The sequence below is a fragment of the Chlorocebus sabaeus genome, chromosome 6 (assembly GCF_047675955.1).
Source record: "Chlorocebus sabaeus isolate Y175 chromosome 6, mChlSab1.0.hap1, whole genome shotgun sequence".
Taxonomy (NCBI): Eukaryota; Metazoa; Chordata; class Mammalia; order Primates; family Cercopithecidae; genus Chlorocebus; species Chlorocebus sabaeus.
Genome location: NC_132909.1, coordinates 48197511 through 48216901, shown reverse-complemented (window position 1 = coordinate 48216901; position 19391 = coordinate 48197511). Strand labels below are relative to the sequence as shown.

Genomic DNA, 19391 nt, shown 5'->3' with positions numbered 1-19391 from the left:
AAAACCTAACTTGTGCTTCCCCTTTTCAAAGAGGGAGCACCTTTGCTCATGCTGGAGACTTTCTTTTTTTGGTTTGGAAACCAATATGCCAATAAAGCTCTCTCTTTTTCCTTCTTCCTTCCTTCTCCTTCCTTCCTTCCTTCCTTCCTCCTCCTTCCTTCCTTCCTTCCTTCCTCCCCTCCCTCCCTCCCTCCTCTCTCTCTCTCTCTCTTCTCTCTCTTCTTTCTTTCTTTCTTTCTTTCTTTCTTTCTTTCTTTTCTTTCTTTCTTTCTTTCTTTCTTTCTTTCTTTCTTTCTTTCTTTCTTTCTTTCTTTCTTTCTTTCTCTCTCTCTCTCTCTCTCTTTCTTTCTTTCTTTCTTTCTTTCTTTCTTTCTTTCTTTCTTTCTTTCTTTCTTTCTTTCTTTCTTTCTTTCCCTTCCTTCCTTCCTTCCTTCCTTCCTTCCTTCCTTCCTTCCTTCCTTCCTTCCTTCCTTCCTTCCTTCCTTTCTTTCTTTCTTTCTTTCTTTTCTTCTCTTTCTTTCTTTCTTTCTTTCTTTCTTCTTTCTTTCTTTCTTCTTTCTTCTTTTCCCTCCCTCCCTCCCTCCCCTCCCTCCCTCCCTCCCTCCCTCCCTTCCTTCTTCCTTCCTTCCTTCCTTCCTTTCCTTCCTTCCTTCCTTCCTTCCTTCCTTCTCTTCTTTCTATTATTTATTCATCTTGACGGTCTTTTGAACAACACCCAAAACCCTCTCCTTCTGAAGCCATCCCTATAAACTTTATAAAAATAATCAGAGAAGAAGAAAGGGGTAGAAATGAAAACAAGCCGAGCTTGCAGTCCATCCAGGATTCACCACCAGGTCAGCTTGCTCTCTGACCTGCTTCCTCCTAGCTGTTTGGTGCCTGCTATCCTAGAATCACACAGATCCTAGATAACAGTTTCCCTTTACTGCTCTATAGGTAAAAACTTAAACATGATAAAACATGAAGTTTCAGCCGGGGTGCTGTGGCTCACGCTTGTAATCTCAGCACTTTGGGAGGCCGAGGTGGGTGGATCTCCTGAGGTCTGGAGTTCCAGACCAGTCTGGTCAACATGGTGAAACCCCATGTCTACTAAAAGTACAAAAATTAGCCGGGCGTGGTTGTGGGCACCTGTAATCCCAGCTACTGGGGAGGCTGACGCAGGAGAATCGCTTGAACCCAGAAGGTGGAAGTTGCAGCCAGCCAAGACGGTGCCATTGCACTCCTGCCTGGGCAACAAGAGCAAAACACTGTCTCAAAAAAAACCAAACCAAACCAAAACAAAAACCATTAAGTTTCCCCTTGAGATATTCCTTTCAGGTCCTGTGTACCAGTGAAACTACTGGCTTCAGCAGCTCTGAAGGACCACAGGAGGAGCTCAGTCACCAAGAAGGCAGTTTCCGTCTCCCGATGATTTCATCTGCTGTACCCTGAACAATCAATGACCCACACTTTCCAGCCTCCCACATCCTCCATGATCCCTTTAAAAGCCCCAGTCCAGAACTCCTTGAGGAGATTGATTTGAGAATCTTCTCCCATTTCCTCGCTTGGCGCCCTGAGATTATTAAACACTCTCTTTTTTTTTTTTTTTTTTTTGAGACAAGGTCTTGATCTGTCACCCAGGCTGGAGTGTAGTGGCCTGAGCATAGCTCACTGCAGCCTTGAACTCCTGGGCTCAGGCAATCCTTCCATCTCAGCTTCTTGAGTAGCTGGGACTACAAGTGTGTACTACCATGCCTGCTTTTTTTTTTTAAATTTTTTTTATTTTTAGTAGACCACAAGGTCTTGCTATGTTGCCAGGCTGGTCTTGAACTCGTGAACTCAAGAGATCCCTCCTGCCTGGGCCTCCTGTAGTGCTGGGATTACATGTGTGAGCCACTGTGCGCAGCTAATTTTTAATTTTTGTTTGTAGAGATGAGGGTCTGCTATATTGCCCAGGCTGGTCTTGAACTCCTGGCCTCAAGTGATTCTCTCACCTTGGCCTCCCCCAAAGTGTTGGGATTACAGGTGTGAGCCACTACACCTGGCCTCATTAAGCTCTTTCTCTGCTGCAAACCTTGCTGTCTTGGTGGATTGGTATGTTACTATGCAGTGGGCATATGAACCTGTTGGTTGTATAAGACTTCTAGAACCTTGCAAACTCTTACCACCATCTCACCCTGCCTTGTTGGGAAAGAGGTTAGAGCTGTTATAAAGGGGAACATAGAGTGCGTTGATTACCTATAGTCCCACCATCATCATGAATGCTGCCCTCAAAAGCTTTCTTAGGAAACTGTCCATGACACAGGGTGGGATTCAAGCTCACCGATCAGCAGTTCCATAAAGGTGAGGCCTGGAGGCCCTGCAGAAATGGCCACAGTCACAGCGGGAACGCCAATAGCCCACTGGGAACATGATCCACTTCATGAGTCTGTTGATGCTTGAGTAGTTGACCACCGTCAGGTTCCGTGCAGTGAGGAAGAGGTGCAGGCCCTCCAGCAGCATCCAGGTGAAGGCGGCCAGGTAGAGATAATGCAAGGCACCGGCGATGATGGCGCACAGCACCTCAGGGAGGAGAAAGGAATGCCTGAAGGGGTTGTCAGGGTGGAGTATGGCCCTGGGACCTCTCCTTGACATTGGCTTTGGGTTCAGAGCACCTGACATCAGACCAACGGCATTAAAAGTAAAGGGGAACTGGACGCAGTGGCTCTGTCTGTAATCTCAGCACTTTGGAAAGCTGAAGTGGGAGGACTGCTTGAGCCCAGGAGTTTGAGACCAGCCTGGGAAACTTAGTGAGACCCCATCTCAATTATATTTAAAAAAATAAAGATAGTTGATACTCAAGGCTAGCATTGTCCATCTGGGCACCAACCCCTTCAACCTGCCCTTGAGACTGAAAGTGGTGCCACCTCCACCTATGCCACTTTGCAACAGATCACCAGAATGTATCCCTCCTTTTTAACTAAGACTTTGTATACTTTGAGCAATGTCTCCTTTCCCTCATCCACTTCCCCACTCAACCTCTGGGAACCTCCTTTCTACTCTCTACTCCTACTGTACTGCCTGGTGACTATAGTTAATAATAATTATTATGAATTTCAAAGTTGCTAAAAGAGTGGATTTTGTTTTATTTTATTTCTTTCAGACAGGATCTCACTCTGTCACCCAGGTGGAGTGCAGTGGCACAATCATAGCTCACTGCAGCCTTGACCTCTCAGGCTCAAGTGATCCTCCCACTCAGCCTCCCGAGTAGCTGGGACTATAAGTGTGTACCACCATACTCGCTAAGTTTTGCAGAGACGGGGTCTCACTATATTGCCCAGGCCAGTCTCCAACTCCTGGGCTGAAGTGATCCTCCCGCCTCAGCCTTCTAAAGTGCTGGGATTACAAGCATGAGCCTCCACCCACAGTCCAAAAAGAGTGAATTTTAAATGTTTTCATCACAAAGAAATGATAAGTATGGAAGTGATAGATATGTTCATTATCCTGGTTTGATCATTTCATAAGGTGTACGTCTATGGAAACTTCACATTGTACCCCATAATTTTATACAATTATTATTTTTCAATTAAAAATAAAATTGAGGGAAAAAGTTTCACTTTAGCATAAGAGATTGTGATTATGATTCCTTTTTTTTTTTGAGACAGAGTCTTGCTCTGTCACCCCAGGCTGTAGTACAGTGGTTGCAATCAAGCTCACTGCAGCCTCTAACTCCTGGGTTCAAGTAATCCTCCTGCGTCAGCCTCCCAAGTGGCTGGGGACTACAGATGTGCACCACTATGTCCAGCTAATTTTGTTATTTTTTTGTTTTTTTGTAGAGACAAGGTCTCACTATATTGCCCAGGATGGCCTCGAACCCCTGGCCTCAAGTGATCTTTCCACCATTGCCTCCCAGTGTGCTGGGATTACAGGTGTGAGCCACTGTGTCTGGCCCAAGGGATCATTTGAAACTGAAGGCAGTTGAGAAGAAGCAGAGACAAAAAAAGCTCCCTGTCCTCCCCCTATTTGCCTAAAAGCAGGACATACCTTTATGTACTTGTCTATTTGGGGGCAAGAACACTTAAAATCTACTTTGTTAGCAAATTTTCAGTGTGCAATATGTTGTTATTGACTATGGTCATCATGATGTACAACAGCTCTCTTGAATTTATTCTTCCTGTCTAGTTGAAATTTGGTATCCTTTGACCAGTATCTCCCTAAATCCCTTCCTGCTGCCCTAGTCTCTGCTAACAACCATTTCTGCTCTTTGCTTTTGTGAGTTTGGCTATTTTAGATTCCACACGTAAGTGAGATCATGCACTATTTGTCTTTCTGTACCTTGCTTATTTTACCCAGCATAACACTCTCCAGTTCATCCATGTTATCACAAATGGCAGGATTCCTTCTTTTGCTGAAGACTGAGTAGTACACCAGGACATTAATTTACAAAGGCATTCCTCCTACCTATTCTCTTCTTTCTATCCTCCTACCCTTGCTATGGGAGGACGAAAGTTGATCACCAAGACAACTTATTTATTTACTTATTTAAGATGGAGTTTTGCTCTTGTTGCCGAGGTTGGAGTGCAATGGCACAATCTTGGCTCACCTGCAGCCTCTGCTTCCCGGGTTCAAGCAATTCTCCTACCTCAGCCTCCCGAGTAGCTGGGATTACAGGTGCTCACCACCATGCTCAGCTAATATTTTGTATTTTTAGTAGAGACGGAGTTTCGCCAAGTTGACCAGGCGGGTCTCGAACTCCTGATCTCAGCTGATTGGCCCACCTCGGCCTCCCAAAGTGCTGGGATTACAGGCGTGAGCCACTGTGCCCAGCCACCAAGACAACTTTAGTTCCTCATCGGTCTCGAGCCAACGCTGGAGGAATCTACAAAACCAATGATATGGTTTGGCTCTGTGTCCCCACCCAAATCTCATCTTGAATTGTACTCCCATAATCCCCACGTGTTGTGGGAGGGACCTGGTGGGAGATAATTTGAATCATGGGGGCGGTTTTCCCCATACTGTTCTCGCGGTAGGGAATAAGTCTCACGAGATCTGATGGTTTTATCAGGGGTTTCCGCTTGTGGATCGTCCTCATTATTTTCTCTTGCTGCCACCATGTAAAAAGTGCCTTTTGCTCGGGAGGCCGAGGCAGGCAGATCACGAGGTCAGGAGATGGAGATCATCCTGGCTAATACGGTGAAACCCCGTCTCTACTAAAAAAATACAAAAAATTAGCCGGGCATAGTGATGGGCGCCTGTAGTCCCAGCTACTTGAGAGGCTGAGGCAGGAGAATGGCGTGAACCCAGGAGGTGGAGCTTGCAGTGAGCCGAGATGGCATCTCTGCACTCCAGCCTGGGCGACAGAGCGAGCCTACGTCAAAAAAAAAAAAGGTACCTTTTGCCTCCCGCCATGATACTGAGGCCTCCCCTGCCATGTGGAACGGTAAGCCCAATTAAACCTCTTTTTCTTCCCAGTCTCGGGTATGTCTTTATCAGCAGCCTGAAAATGGACTCATACAATCAGTGATACTAATTATCTATCACTCATTTCTCAGATATTTGCCTTCCCATACTTTGCTGCCCCTAAAGACCGAAGATCTTTTTCCCTCCTCCAAAAATTTATCATTCTTTGTCAAAAATACTGTTGTTCTAAACTACCTCTTTAAAAATGCCTCATTCCCTGGGTATCTCCCGTGTATGAATGAAATATACATGTTAATACACTTCTGTTTGCTTTTTCTCTTCCCTGTCTTTTGTTATACGGGTCCCAGCTACCAGAATGGTAGCGGGAAAATTATATTTTTCTCCTCTACAGACCCAAAGATATTTTATTAAGGAATCCAGCGCAGGCTTGCTCCATGAGCTCAGTGTCCCTTAGGGCAGGGCAGGGCATCCTCTGAGACACTGTCAGTACCTCGGATTCAGTTTGGTCAATCCCCACGAGGAAGAGGAGGTGGGCCACGAAGAGGCAGAGCGAGAGCTGCAGATGCAGCGAGGTGCTGGTGTTCTGGATGGCTTTACACAGGAGGAAGGTGAGGGCCGCCAGGAGGAGGCACAGCAGAGACAGGCTCAGCCCCACATAGGTGATGATAGTCAGCACGGGATCCTCCTCCTGGAATGGAGAAAAAGAGTTCACAGTTATGCTTTCCTGCACTGGGATTATGGCTCCTTCCTTGAACGGGGGCATCCTAGACACAGACACCAAGCCCGGTAGTAGTGTGGGGCCGTTAGACTGCTAATGTAGATTGCTAATGTGGGCTGCTAATATAGACTGCTAATATAGATTACTAATGTGGATTGTTAACGTTGACTGCCAATGTGGATTGTTAACGTAGACTGCCAATGTAGATTGTTAACGCAGACTGCCAATGTGGATTGTTAGCGTAGACTGCCAATGTAGATTGCTAAGGTAGACTGCTAATGTAGATTGCTAATGTAGACTGCTAATGTAGATTGCTAGACCGTCTTTTTTGTTTTCAGCTCTATTGAGCTGTATACTTAACGTACCAAAAATTGCACATATTAAATGTATACATTTTGATGAGTTTGGACATATGCATAGGTAGGGCGGCAGAATATGTCACCATCCCCTCAAAAAAAGTAGAATGGCAGTTACCAGAGGCTGGGGAGAGGAGAGAGAGAGAACAGGGAGCTGTTTAAGGAGTGGAGGAGTTTCAGTGTTGCAAGATGAAAGGGTTCTGGAGATGGGTGGTGCTTGATGATTGCACAATATGAATGTACTTTACTGAACTGCATATGCATTGAAAAATGGCGGCCGGGCGCGGTGGCTCAAGCCTGTAATCCCAGCACTTTGGGAGGCCGAGACGGGCGGATCACGAGGTCAGGAGATCAAGACCATCCTGGCTAACCCGGTGAAACCCCATCTCTACTAAAAAATACAAAAATCTAGCCGGGCGAGGTGGCGGGCACCTGTAGTGCCAGCTACTCGGGAGTCATGAGGCAGGAGAATGGCGTGAACCCGGGAGGCGGAGCTTGCAGTGAGCTGAGATCCGGCCACTGCACTCCAGCCTGGGCGACAGAGCAAGACTCCGCCTCAAAAAAAAAAAAAAAAAAAAAAAAAAAAAAGAAAAATGGCTACGACGGTAAATTTTGTCTTCTGCGTATTTTGCCACAATCTTTACAAAGTGTTTTTTGGGCCATGGTATCTCACACCTGTAATCCCAATGGCTTTGGGAAGCTGAGGTGAGAGGATTGCTGGAGGCCACGAGTTCAAGACTGGCCTGAGCAACAAGTGAGACCCCTTTTCTAAAAAAAAATAAGTATTTTTGTATGCAGAGGGCTTGTGCTATGCAGTACCAGTTTGATCCCAGAGCTCATACTAATGATGGGATTTTAAAAACTTTTTTAAGTTCAGAGATACATATGCAGGTTAACCCCTGTTGCGGGGGTTTGTTGTACAGATTATTTTGTCACCCAGGTATTAAGCCTGGTACCCATTAATTGTTTTTACTGGTCCTCTCCTTCCTCCCACCCTCCACCCTCCGATAGGCCCCAGTGTCTGTTGTTCCCCTCTTTGTGTCCATATATTCTCCTCATTTAGCTCCCACTTATAAGTGAGAACGCGAGTATTTGGTTTTCTGTTCCTGCGCTCGTTCACTAAGGATAATGGCCTCTGTCTCCATCCATGTCCCTGCAAAGGACATGAGCTCATTCTTTTTTATGGCTGCATAGTATTCCATGGTGTGTATGTACCACATTTTCTTTATCCAGTCTACCATTGATGGCCATTTAGGTTGATTCTGTGTCTCTGCTATTGTGAATAGTGCTGCAGTGAACATACATGTGCATGTGTCTTTATGATAGAATGATTTATATTCCTTTGGGTATATACCCAGTAATAGGATTGCTGGGTTGAATGGTAGTTCTGTTTTCGGCTCTTTGAGAAATTGCCACGCTGCTTTCCACAATGGTTGAACTAATTTGCAATCCCACCAACAGTGTGTGTTCCTTTTTTTCTGCCGCCTCACCAGCAACTGTTATTTTTTCACTTTTTAATAGTAGTCATTCATGATGTGGTTTACAGTAATCATGTTTGCTTTGAGACAGAGTCTCGCTCTTTCACCAGGCTGGAGTGCAGTGACACGATCCCGGCTCACTACAACCTCCGCCTCCCAGGTTCAAGCAATTCTCCTGCCTCAGTCTCCCGAGTAGCTGGGACTACAGGTGTGCGCCACCACACGTGGCTAATTTTTGTGTTTTTTAGTAAAGATGGAGTTTCATCATGTTGGCCGGGGTGGTCTTGATCTCCTGACCTCGTGATCTGCCTGCCTCAGCCTCCTAAAGTTCTGGGATTACAATGAGCCACTGTGCCTGGCCCAGTCATCATGTTTTTGCCCTGGGGTCCTACAGTCTGAGCAACTGAGGTCAGCCATGTAGACACTGCATACCTATGTGAATGATCACCCAATACATACCCTGAACACCAAGGCTCAGGTGAGCTTCCTGGCTGACAGCAGTTCACATGCGTTGTCATAAGTCATTGCTGGGAGAATTAATTGCATCTGTGTGGCTTTCCTGAGAGAGGACACTGGAAGCTTGCACCAGGTTTCTCCTGGACTTCTTATCTTATGTCTTTTCCATATGTTGATTTTTTTTTTTTTGAGACGGAGTCTTGCCCTATCACCCAGGCTGGAGTGCAATGGCATCATCTCAGCTCCCTGCAACCTCCGCCTCCCAGGTTCAAGCTATCCTCTTGTCTCAGCCTCCCAAGTAGCTGGGATTACAGGCATGTACTACCATGTTTAGCTAATTTTTGTATTTTTAGCAGAGATGGGTTTTTGCCATGTTGGCCAGGCTGGTTTCAAACTCTTCTTTTTTTTTTTTTTTTTGAGACGGAATCTCACTCTGTCGCCCAGGCTGGAGTGCAGTGGCACGATCTCGGCTCACTGCAAGCTCGGCCTCCCGAGTTCACGCCGTTTTCCTGCCTCGGCCTCCCGAGTAGCTGAGACTACAGGCTCCCGCCACCATGCCCGGCTACATTTTTTGTATTTTTAGTAGAGACGGAGTTTCAACGTGTTAGCCGGGATGGTCTCGATCTCCTGACCTCGTGATCCGACCACCTCAGCCTCCCAAAGTGCTGGGATTACAGGCATGAGCCACCGTGCCTGGCCTCAAACTCTTGATCTCAGGTGATCTGCCCATCTTGGCCTCCCAAAGTGCTGGGATTAAAGGCATGAGCCACCATGCTTGGCCTTTTTTTCAGTTTTTTAAAAAATAGCACTTATTACCATTTAGTAGGGGCTCAGAAAGTATTTGCTGGAAGAATAAAACATTTACATCATACCTGACTGGTGAGGGCCATCAGGACAGCGAAGCTGGACAGGTGACTGCAGTTACACATGGTGTGACTCTTGTTCACGTGTATCAGGAAGCAGCCATCCCTGGACCACAGGCCTCCCTGCTTTGTGGTCTCCCAGTAGACACAGAAGGCCTTTTTGATACTGCGGTTCATCTGAAAATAGAAAGGGCTCATTGTCTTTGTCTTTTTTTTTTTTTTTTGAGACGAAATCTCACTTTGTTGCCCAGGCTGGAGTGCAGTGGCTCAATCTCGGCTCACTGCAACCTCCGCCTCCTGGGTTCAAGCAATTCTCTTGCCTCAGCCTCCCGAGTAGCTGGGATTGCAGACGTGCACCACCACACCGGGCTAATTTTTGTATTTTTTGTAGAGACAGGGTCAACTATGTTGCCCAGGCTGGTCTTGAACTCCTGGATTCAAGCAATCTGCCTTCCTTTGCCTCCCAAAGTGCTGGGATCATACAGGCATAAGTCACCGCATGCAGCCAGCTCATTGTCTTTTTCCTCAGGAGGGACAGTTCTCAGTGTTGGCCTATGCCAGGGTGCCACCTGCTAAGGCATCTGCATGAAGCGTGACTCAGGTGGTTTCTGTTTTGTTTGTTCATTTTTGAGTCAGGGTCTCATTCTGTCGCCCAGGCTGGAGTGCTGTGGTGCAGTCACAGCTCACTGCCACCTTGACCTCCCTGGCTCAAATGATCCTCCCATCTCAGCCTCCACAGTAGCTGGAACTACAAGTATGCACCACCGTGCCCAGCTAACTCTTGTGTTTTTAGTAGAGATGGAGATTCAACATGTTGCCCAGGCTGGTCTTGAACTCCTGGCCTCAAGCAATCCTCCTGCCTTGGCCTCCCAAGATGCTGTGGTTACGGGCATGAACCACTGCACCTAATTTCTATTTTATGTGGCCACCAGGACTCCCGATCAATAACCGCAGCTCTTTTGGGATTTCATGTAACATGAAATAAAGCAAAGTCTCCCTGGGAACGACAGTTTCAAGAGATTTCATTGGTTTTAGAACCTTGCCCCAACCGTGGGAGTAAAACAACAACAACAACAACAAAAAACCAGTGGAGTCTGAAGCTCACATAATGTTTTTCCCTAAAGTCTCTCTAAGCCAAATGTCCCTGGTTGTTGTATAATCAGTTTTGTCTCTGACTCCCTTACATCACAGTAATTGCTCATGCGATGAGAGGCATGGTATAGGAAAGAAATGTCATGAGGAGAGAGATTAAAATTAGCCTTTGAAGCCGGGTGCAGTGGCTCACGACTGTAATCCTAGCACTTTGGGAGGCCAAGGTGGGTGGGTCACCTAAAGTCAGGAGCTGGAGACCAGTCTGTCCAACATGGCCAGACCCCGTCTCTACTAAAAATACAAAAATGAGCCAGGCGTGGTGGCACTCACCTGTAATCCCAGCTACTTGGGAGGCTAAGGCAGGAGAATCGCTTGGGCCCGGGAGGTGGAGATTGCAGTGAGCTGAGATTGTACCACTGCACTCCAGCCTGGGCGACAGATTCTGATTCAAAAAAAAAAAAAAAAAAAAAAAAAGAAAGAAAATAGAAAAAGAGGCCGGATGAAGTTCATACTTATAATGTCAGGGTTTTAAGAAGTTGAGGTGGGAGGATTGCTTGAGGCCAGGAGTTTGAGACCAGCCTGGACAACATTATGAGTTCCTCTCGCTACCAAAAATAAAAAAATTAGTGGGGCGTGGTGGCACACACCTGTAGTTCCAGCTGCCAGGGAGGCTGGGGAGGCTGAGGTGGGAGAGTCCCTTGAACCTAGGAGTTCGAGGCTGTAGTGAGCTATAACTGTGCAACTGCACTCCAGCCTGGGCAACAGAATGAGCCCCTTTCTCAAAAAAGGTAAAGATATAGGTCAAATTAACTTTAATAAGAAATTTTATTTAACCCACTTATTCAACATAGTATCTTTTAAATAGATCAGTATAAATTAATAAATATAATCAACATAGATATTATCAAGGAGATATTTGACATTCCTTTCTTCTTTCCTTTCTTTCTTTCTTTTTTTTTGAGACGGAGTCTGGTTCTGTTGCCAGGCTGGAGTGCAGTGGCACAATCTCGGCTCACCGCAACCTCTGCCTCCCAGGTTCAAGTGATTCTCCTGCCTCAACCTCCCAAGTAGCTGGGACTACAGGCACGTGCCACCACGCCCGGCTAATTTTTGTATTTTTAGTAGAGATGGAGTTTCATCATGTTGGCCAGGATGGTCTCGATCGCTTGACCTCATGATCCGCCCATCTCGGCCTCCCAAAGTGCTGGGATTACAGGCATGCCCTTTCTTCTTTTATTTTTTTTGTTTTGATTTACTTCTTTTAAAAAATTTATTTTTAATTTATACATTATAATTGTATATATTTGTGGGATACAGTGTGATGTTATAATTCTTGTGTTTGCATACAATGTAGAATGATTAAATCTAATTCTTTTTTTTTTTTTTTTTTTTTTTGCATTTATTCTTATTGGTTCTCTGAACTTCCTGGATCTGTGGTTCGGTGTTTGACACTGGTTTGGGGAAATTCTCAGTCACTTCCCTCCCTCCCTCTTTTCCTTCCTTCCTTCCTTCCTTCCTTCCTTCCTTCCTTCCTTCCTTCCTTCCTTCCTTCCTTTCCTCTTTGTTTGTTTCTTTCTTTTCTTCTTCTCCTTCTTGTTTTTCTTCTTCTGATAGTGTCTTGCTCTGTGCTCCAGGCAGGAGTGCAGTGGTGCAGTCATAGCTCACTGCAGCCTCCAACTCCTGAGCTCAAGCGATCCTCTTGCCTCAGCCTCCCACGTAGCTGGAATTATAGGAGCATGCCAGCCTGCCTGGTTTAAATCAAGCTAATTGTTTTCTTCTTATTAAGTCTTCAAAGGCTGATTTACAAGATGTAAATCCAGAAATACTGTCTTCAAAATCTCGATTCAGACCAGCCACATTTCAAATGCTCAATAGCGACAGGTCCTCCTGAGTATGACCCTGAACAGGGCGGGTCTAGAACCACAGCCTGGGATGATACATACGTTGTTTGGCCTGCCTCCTTGAGACCTGACAAGCTCAAATCACACCTGTGACCCACCTTCACGTGCTGGAAAGTCAGCGTCACAGACTTGGAGAGAGACACGTTCCTTTTGGGTCCAATAGCAGCACTCACTACCTGAGAGTTCAGAAACACTCGATCCTTCTCATCCGTCTCTTCAAAAAAAGTTGCATTTATGATGTTTCCAAGAGAAGAATATGAGATAAAGGCAACGGCACTGGGACCTGAGGAAACAGAAAAATGGAATCATTTTTCTTTTCTTGTCTGTTTCTTTTTTTTTTTGAGATGGAGTCTCGCTTTTGTCGCCCAGCCAGGCTGGAGTGCAGTGGCGCGATCTCAGCTCACTGCAACCTCCGTCTCCCAGGTTTAAGTGATTCTCCCGCCTCAGCCTCCAAAGTAGCTGGGATTACAGGCACGCACCACCATGCCTGGCTAATTTTTTGTCTTTTTAGTAGAGACGGGGTTTCACTATGTTGACCAGGCTGGTCTGGAACTCCTGACCTCAGGTGATCCACCTCCCTTGGTCTCCCAAAGTGCTGGAATTACAGGCATGAGCCACCACGCTCAGCTAATTTTTGCATTTTTAGGAGAGACGAGGTTTCACCATGTTCGCTAGGCTGGTCTTAAACTCCTGACCTCAGGTGATCTGCCCACCTTGGCCTCCCAAAGTGTTGGGATTACAGGCGTAAGCCACCATGCCCAACTCAAAAACTGAATCTTTAAAAGCGTCTCCAAAGCCAGGCAAAGTAGCACTACCAGTGACTTGGGAGGCTGTAATCCCAGTGACTTGGGAGGCTGAGACTGGAGGATCACTTGAGCCCAGGAGGTTGAGGCTGCAGTGAACCATGATTACACCACTGCACCCCAGCCTGGGTGACAGAGGAAGATCCTGTCTCAAAAAAAAAAAAGAAAAAAAAAAAGTGAATTGTATTCAGTGGCATTGAGTACATTCACAATGTTTTCATCACCTCTATGTCGTTCCAAAACATTCTCATAACCTCCAAAAGAGAGCCCATTCCCATAAGCAGTCCTCACTGAGCCCCTGGGAACCACCAACCTGCTTTCTGTCTCTATGAGTTCACCTGTTCTAGACATTTCATATAAATGGAATCATACACTGTGACCTTCTATATCTGCCGTGTTTCATTCAGCATCATGTCTTCAAGGTTCATCCATGTTGTAGCATGGGTCAGTGCTTCATTCCTTTTTCTGACCAAATAATATTCCATTATATGGATATACCACCTTCTATTTATCCAGTCTTTCACTGATGGACATTTGAGTCATTTTCATTTTTTGGCTATTTTGAATAATGTTGCTGTGAGGACCTTGTGTTCTTACGTGTATTAATTTTTTATTTTTGAGACAGAGTTCCCCTTTTTTTTGTCCAGGCTGGAGTGCAATGGCGTGATCTCAGCTCACTGCAACCTCCACCTCCAGGGTTCAAGTAATTCTCAGCCTCCCGAGTAGCTGGGATTACAGGCACCCAGCACCACACCTGGCTAATTTTGTATTTTTTAGTAGAGACGGGAGTTTATCCATGTTGGTCAGGCTGGTCTTGAACTCCCAACCACAGGTGATCTGCCTGCCTCAGCCTCCCAAAGTGCTAGGATTACAGGCGTGAGCCACCACACCCGGCCTGCCATTTTTTAGAAGAGTTGTTCTCAGCTGGAGCTTAAATCCTGCGATCTCTGGAGGGTTCGTTATAACAGAGTGCTGGGGCTGGGCAAGGTGGCTCACACCTGTAACCCTGGCACTTTGGAAGACAGGGGGTGGATCAACTGAGATCAGGAGTTCAAGACCAACCTGGTCAATGTGGTGAAACCCCCGTCTCTACTAAAAATACAAAAATTAGCTAGAGGTTGTGGTACATGCCTGTCGTCCCAGCTACTTGGGAGGCTGAGGCTGGAGAATCGCTTGAACCTGGGAGGCGGAGGCTGCAGTGAGCTGTGATCACGCCACTGCACTCCAGCCTGGGCAACAGAGTTAAACTCCATCTCAAAGACAAAAACAAAAACAAAAACAAAAACAAAACAAAAACAAAACAAAAAAGAATGTTTTCATACAAACAACCCACTTTTTGCATTTTGTGGAAACATCAAAGTCTGGTAACACTGAGACGATGAATAATAATCTATTTCTTCTTACAAAGGCTGTAGGTACTGTGGACACCCTGACTTGAATCCCTGGGATTCTTGGTTTGTTTATTTTTTTAAATTTATTTTTTATTTTTTTATTTTTATTATACTTTAAGTTCTAGGGTACATGTGCACAATGTGCAGGTTTGTTACATATGTATACATGTGCCATGTTGGTGTGCGGCACCCATTAACTCATTATTTACATTAGGTATATCTCCTAATGCTATCCCTCCCTCCAAACCCCTCCCCACAATAGGACCCGGTGTGTGATGCTCCCTTTCCTGTGTCCAAGTGATCTCATTGTTCAATTCCCACCTATGAGTCAGAACATGCGGTATTTGGTTTTCTGTTCTTGCGATAGTTTGCTGAGAATGATGGTTTCCAGCTGTATCCATGTCCCTACAAAGGACATGAACTCATCCTTTTTTTATGGCTGCATAGTATTCCATGGTGTATATGTGCCACATTTTCTTAATCCAGTCTGTCACTGATGGACATTTGGGTTGATTCCAAGTCTTTGCTATTGTGAATAGTGCCGCAATAAACATAGGTGTGCATGTGTCTTTATAGCAGCATGACTTATAATCCTTTGGGTATATCCCCAGTAATGGGATGGCTGGGTCAAATGGTATTTCTAGTTCTAGGTCCTTGAGGAATCGCCACACTGTTTTCCACAATGGTTGAACTAGTTTACAGTCCCACCAACAGTGGAAAAGTGTATGCTGATGAATTCTGCTGTAAGCATCGGTGGCTCTGCCTGGGAACTTCCATGGGCGTGAATTTGTGTTTGGCCTGCACAGAGGATAGGCTGGAAGAGCTTGAAAGTTCGGCCCCCAGAACAACTCTCCACCAATGATAGATCAGAGCAGATGGACAGACGTCCTAGCACCCTCTCCCTGAATGGACAACTCAATGGCATTGCACCTCAGGTTCCCCAACAGCAACCTGCTCACTCAGGTACCTACCTCATTGGCTGCCTTTACTTGCCTGTCTTACTTCACCTCTTACCCACGGTGATGGTTCATTTTACATGTCCGCTTGGCTAGGCCGTGGTCCCCAGACATGTGGCATGGATGTTACCGTGAAAGTGTTTTAAAGATGAGATTAATGTTTAAATCAGTGGACTTTGAGTAAAGCAGATTGCCCGCTGTAATGTGGGTGGGCCTCGTCCAATCAGTTGAAGGCCTCAAGAGAAAACAGACTGAGGTCTCCTGAGAAGAAGGGAGTTCTGGCCTCAGACTATCTTTGGATTCAAGCTGCAGTATCAGCGCTTCCTTGTGTCTCCTGCCTGCCTGCCCACCCTGCAGATTTTAGACATGTCGCCCTTCCATAGTCACGTGAGCCAATTCTTTAAAATGTCTGTCCGTGTCTCTCCTCATCTCTTTCTTTCCTTCTCTCTCCCCATCTCTCTCTTTCCATCTCTCTCTCCCTATCTCTCTCTCCCCATCTCTCTCTTTCCATCTCTGTCTTTCAATCTCTCTTTTGATCTCTCTCCACATCTCTCTCTTTCCACCTCTCTCTTTTGATCTCTCTCTCCCCATCTCTCTCTCCATCTCTCTTTTTCCACCTCTCTCCCCATCTCTTTCTTTCCATCTCTCTCCCCATGTCTCGCTTTTGATCTCTCTCTCCCCATCTCTCTCCCCATCTCTTTTTCTATCTCTCTCTCTCCATCTTTCTTTCCAACTCTCTCTCCCTATCTCTCTCTTTCTACCTTTCTCTCCATCTCTCTCTTTTGATATCTCTCTCCCCATCTCTCTTTTTTCATCTCTCTCTCCCCATCTCTCTTTCCATCTCTTTCTCCCCATCTCTCTCTTTCCATCTCTCTCTTCCCATCTTTCTCTCCATCTCTCTCTCCCCATCTGCCTTTCCACATCTCTTTCTCTCCATCTCCCTCATCTCTTGCTCTCTCTCTCCTTTCTTCCCACACCCCCACACCCTACACTCTTTAGCTCTTTAACTATGATTCTCTGGAGAAGCCTGAGGAATATACCCACTGTTGTTCCTGGGGATCACCTCCCGAAGAAACTTCTCACACTTCTTTCAGGGTTTGCTTCTGGGTGAACCCAAACTGGGACACAGGGAGAACAGCACTCCCCCACCCTCCCAAATGCAAAGAAGTCCCTCCCATACTGAATGATAGAAAACCTCCATTTTGGGAAAATGTCTTTTTTTTTTTTTTTTTAAAGGGAAAATCTTCAATATCGCAGTTGGAGGGTAACAGGCCCATTAGGGGAGAGCCCAGTGGGCTTGCTTCCCCACACCTCACACAGTGACATGGCTCTGTGTGAAGGATTCTGAATGCAGCCATCACGCGTACCTTGTGTATCTTTCTGGATGACATCATTGCAATGGATGTCCATTGAGTTCATTTGTAAGTTCAAGTTGAATGTCTTTCTTTCTTCAGAGCAATTGTCTGTAATCACTCGAGTTTCAATAGCTGGTAAGAAAAGCAAGGGGCAGGCTTAGTGACATGGTAAGAAGCTTTAAAAATATGCATAGGAACGGGACACGGTGGTGCATGCCTGTAGTCCCAGCTACTCAAGAGGCTGAGGCAGAAGGATTGCTTGAGCCCAGGAATTCGAGCCCAGCCACACAGTGAGATGCTGCCTCTAAAAAAAAAATGTTCATAGCAACATAAATGGCTCACATATACTGAATGTCTAGGATGTGTCGGGCACTGAGCTAAGAGACTTACATATGTCACCTTATAATAACCTATAGCCTTACGAGGGACCATTCTATAGATGAGGAAACTGAAGTCAGAAGTTAGGTAAGACTCTAACTCCTGAAACCAAGTTCTTAACTAATAGCTCCTAGCATATACCTTTGAAGAAACAGTTCTATTTCTAGGAGTTTATTCTCAGAAAACGATTGTGGACAGAGGGCAGATTTAGCTACAAGAAAGTTCGTAGCAGCTTCAATGATAATGGTGGAAAATGGGGGATTATCTAGATGTTCAACAAGAAGCAATTGATGAAATAAGTGATGACATGGGCTGGGCACAGTAGCTCACACTTGTAATCCCAGCACTTTGGGAGGCCATAATAAGTGGATTGCTTGAGGCCAGGAGTTCAAGACCAGCCTTGCCAACATGGTGAAACCCCATCTCTACTAAAAATACAAAAATTAGCTATAGGGTGTGGTGGCATGTACCTGTAACTTCAGCTACTTGGGAGGCTGAGGCACGAGAATAGTTCGAACCGGGAGGCAGAGGTTGTAGTGAGCTGAGATCGCGCCACTGCACTCCAGCCTGGGTGATAGAGTGAGACTCTGTCTCAAAAATAAGTAAGTAAATAAATAAATAAATAAATAAGTGATGACATATCCCTATGGTGGGGAACCAGGCTTCAAAGAAAAATAAAGTCACAAATGAATTGCAATCAAGAAAAACTCATGAGAAAAAAGGTAACCATGTGACTGATGGATGTGTTAGCTAATTTGATTGTGGTTATCATTCCACAATATATATCAAGTCATCCTATTGTACACCTTAAATATATACAATTTTATTTATCAATTATACCTTAATAAAGCTAAAAAAGTTAAGCTCTTGAAAATATGTATCTTAAAAGCAGACAGCCCAAGACGGGCTGTGAGGTAGAAATTGTTGAATTGGGTAATGGGTACATCCGGGATTTTATTCTCCTGTCTCCTTTTGTGTGTTTAAAAGGTTAAAAAAAGAAAAAAGAAGCAAGCAACAAAATAGCACATCAAGAATGATACTATTTTATGGCTGGGTGCAGTAGCTCATACTTGAATTCCCAGCACTTTGGTAGGCTCAGACTGATTGATTGCTTGAGGTCAGGAGTTCGAGACCAGCCTGGCCAACGTGGTGAAACCCCATTCTACTAATATACAAAAATTAGCTGGGCATGGTGGCAGGCGCCTGTAACCCCTGCTACTAGGGAGGCTGAGGCAGGAGAATTGCTTGAACTCAGGAGGCGGAGGTTGCAGTGACCTAGATTGTGCCACTGCACTCCAGCCTGGGCAATAGAGCAAGACTCCATCTCAAAACAAACAAACAAACAAACAAAAAAGAATGACACTATTTTAACATTCTAGAAACTATTACTGGCTTGTCTAATATTGACTCTCAGTTTTTGAACAGTTTACAAGTATTTAATTATGTATTAATGTTTTTGGCCTACTGTTTCATTCATTTAGTATGTTTTAATGAATAGAAATTCTTGAGCTCAGTATAAGTGAATTTATTGTTATTATTATCATTATTATTGAGATGGAGTCTTGCTGTTTTGCCCAGGCTGGAGTGCAGTGGCATGCTCTCAGCTAACTGCAACCTCTGTCCTCCAGGTTCAAGCAATTCTCCTGCCTCAGCCTCTTGAGTAACTGGGATTACAGGCATGCACCACCATGAGTGGCTAATTTTTTTGTTTTTTTTTTTTTAGTAGAAACACCATGTTGGCCAGGCTGATCTCGAACCCCTGACCTCAGATCATCCATCTGCCTCAGCCTTCCAAAGTGCTAAGATTACAGGCATGAGGCACTGTGCCTGGCCGAATTTTTTATTATTATTATCATTATTTTTATTTTCTGGGATGGAGTCTTGCTCTGTCACCCAGTCTGGAGTGTAGTGGTGCAATCTTGGCTCACTGCAACCTCTGCCTCTGAGGTTCAAATGATTCTCCTGACTCAGCCTCCCGAGTAGTTGAGATTATAGGCGTGCACCACCACACCTGGCTAATTTTTGTATTTTTAGTAGAGATAGGTTTTCGCCATGTTGGCCAGGCTGATCTTGAACTCCTGACCTCAGGTGATCTGCCCACCTTGGCCTCCAAAAGTGCTAGGATTATAGGCGTGAGGCACCTCACCCTGCCCACAATATTAATTTCATCATCCATTATATTATTGCTTGTTACTCTGTGTTATTTTTATAAAACCTTAATTTGACTTATTTTTATATTATTTAATATTTTCCAAATTAAACTATGTG

The 19391-nt window shown here is 45.2% G+C and overlaps 1 protein-coding gene across 1 annotated transcript in view; it reads right to left on the bottom strand.

Annotated features, from left to right (window-relative positions):
* Positions 1–19391, bottom strand: part of ADGRE3 (adhesion G protein-coupled receptor E3) — a 62165-nt gene that overhangs the window by 17425 nt on the left and 25349 nt on the right. The window contains exons 7-10 of the mRNA XM_073016857.1: positions 16758–16877; positions 12339–12523; positions 9257–9424; positions 5867–6064 (exon numbers count right to left, since the gene is read on the bottom strand). Of these exons, the coding sequence (XP_072872958.1) occupies positions 5867–6064; positions 9257–9424; positions 12339–12523; positions 16758–16877 (671 nt within the window). The remainder of the gene's footprint in view (positions 1–5866; positions 6065–9256; positions 9425–12338; positions 12524–16757; positions 16878–19391) is intronic.